Here is a 1575-nt window from a genome sequence, read left to right on the forward strand (position 1 = left end):
CACGCCCACAAATAGCAGGAAGCAAACAATCGAGAGAGGAGCCGTGCTGCTGCTGCTGCACCGCCACGTTACAGTATAACAGCTTATAATGCTCAAAGGGCTCCTGCAACGCGCATTGACCCCATATGAAGAGCATTCCTGCACGGAAAGCGATGGAAGAACAGCTTATGTCCCACTGTCTTTGAATCATGACTTGTGAAAAGGAAACTAGGACATCATTAATAATTCATTTTTTTTTTTTTAATATTGCATTTATTACAAATTATCTGCTAATGAATTATGCGTGGGCCATGATGCATTTGCAAATTTGAGAGGCCAATTGCAACCAACCCTGTATCAAGGTCTATAAGTTATTTTTAAAAAAAAAGAAAAAGAGAATTAAACAGCAACATATATAACATATATATGTCCCATTTACCTTTTAGTTGTGTCCTTTGCGTTGTATCTATAAAGTTACATGTTTTTTATCGAGTCTGCGAGGGCACAATGACATCATCCTAAACTGAGTTGGAGGGCGCTGCAATGTGGTCAGATGTATCACATCGGAGTGGTTGCCAGCATGCACACCCACGCATCCCATCATAATAATGTCATATAACTTTATCTATAATGTGGGGAGGTGGGGGGGCATATTACAGAGTCCAGGGGTGAGTGTTGTGCAGGCGCAAAGCGATGCACTATGCCCAACATGCAGGTATATGCAGGTACACAACAGTGCACTATACTCTCCTATAATAACACAATGTGTGCACCGGTCACACCAGCCTGCTGCAGGGCTGTGCTTATAGCAGCCAGTGGTTGCTTAGTTGGATGAACTCAGCCCCTTTGTTGTCTGAGTCTATTGACAATGAACTCCTGTTTTTCCCCCCTGAACATTCAGAGGCAAAATGACAAGGATCAAACGCAGCACATAAAAAAAAAAACTCACTTCCGTCCTTCCTCTCGGCGCTCTCGAGAAACCGAGCAGCTTCCAGCAAAACTTGTACGTTTGTCAGAAAAGTGTTGATCTGCTCCATGTGGGAGTCTTTGGAGTTGAAGACGTCATTGAAGGGGCAACTAGACATGTCGAAATCTTGCTGATCCAAGAGAGACGCCTCGGAATCAAAGAAGAACTCCTCGCTCTTCAAACTTCCTCTCTGCATCTCACTTTGGGCCATTTTTTCTCCCCCACCTCTCTCTTCAGTTTGCGTGGCTTGTGTTGTGGAGCGCGATGCACAGTGGAGGCAGCTACCAAGTGGATGCTGCTCTTGTCAGACGGTTCCTCTTTGCTTTTTCTGAATGCGGGGTGTTTAATGTGGAGCAGTGGCCAGTCAGTAGATGGTGGTGCATGGGAAAAACCAGAGCCCCGCCACCCCCCCTCTCCTCTGTTTGGAGACTCTGCATGGTCCTTGTGCCCGTCGGAGTGACACACTGTTATATCTATACAGAATAAATACAAATAAACAGGCACATTCACAGGTCAGTGTGTGACATCATGATTACAGTTCAGTTATCTATTTCATACACAATCTGAGCTGGATATATTTGTTTTTATTAGTAAGTACAATGGAGCCTAATGGTGGTATCAGAAGAAGA

The 1575-nt window shown here is 44.4% G+C and overlaps 1 protein-coding gene across 1 annotated transcript in view; it reads right to left on the reverse strand.

The window, feature by feature from the left end:
* Nucleotides 1-1259, reverse strand: part of mxi1 (max interactor 1, dimerization protein) — a 28924-nt gene extending 27665 nt beyond the window's left edge. The window contains exon 1 of the mRNA XM_054604514.1: nt 929-1259. Coding sequence (XP_054460489.1) covers nt 929-1157 — 229 coding nt within the window. The 5' untranslated portion in view covers nt 1158-1259. The remainder of the gene's footprint in view (nt 1-928) is intronic.
* Nucleotides 1260-1575: the final 316 nt, after the last annotated feature.

This window comes from Anoplopoma fimbria, chromosome 9 (assembly GCF_027596085.1).
Source record: "Anoplopoma fimbria isolate UVic2021 breed Golden Eagle Sablefish chromosome 9, Afim_UVic_2022, whole genome shotgun sequence".
Taxonomy (NCBI): Eukaryota; Metazoa; Chordata; class Actinopteri; order Perciformes; family Anoplopomatidae; genus Anoplopoma; species Anoplopoma fimbria.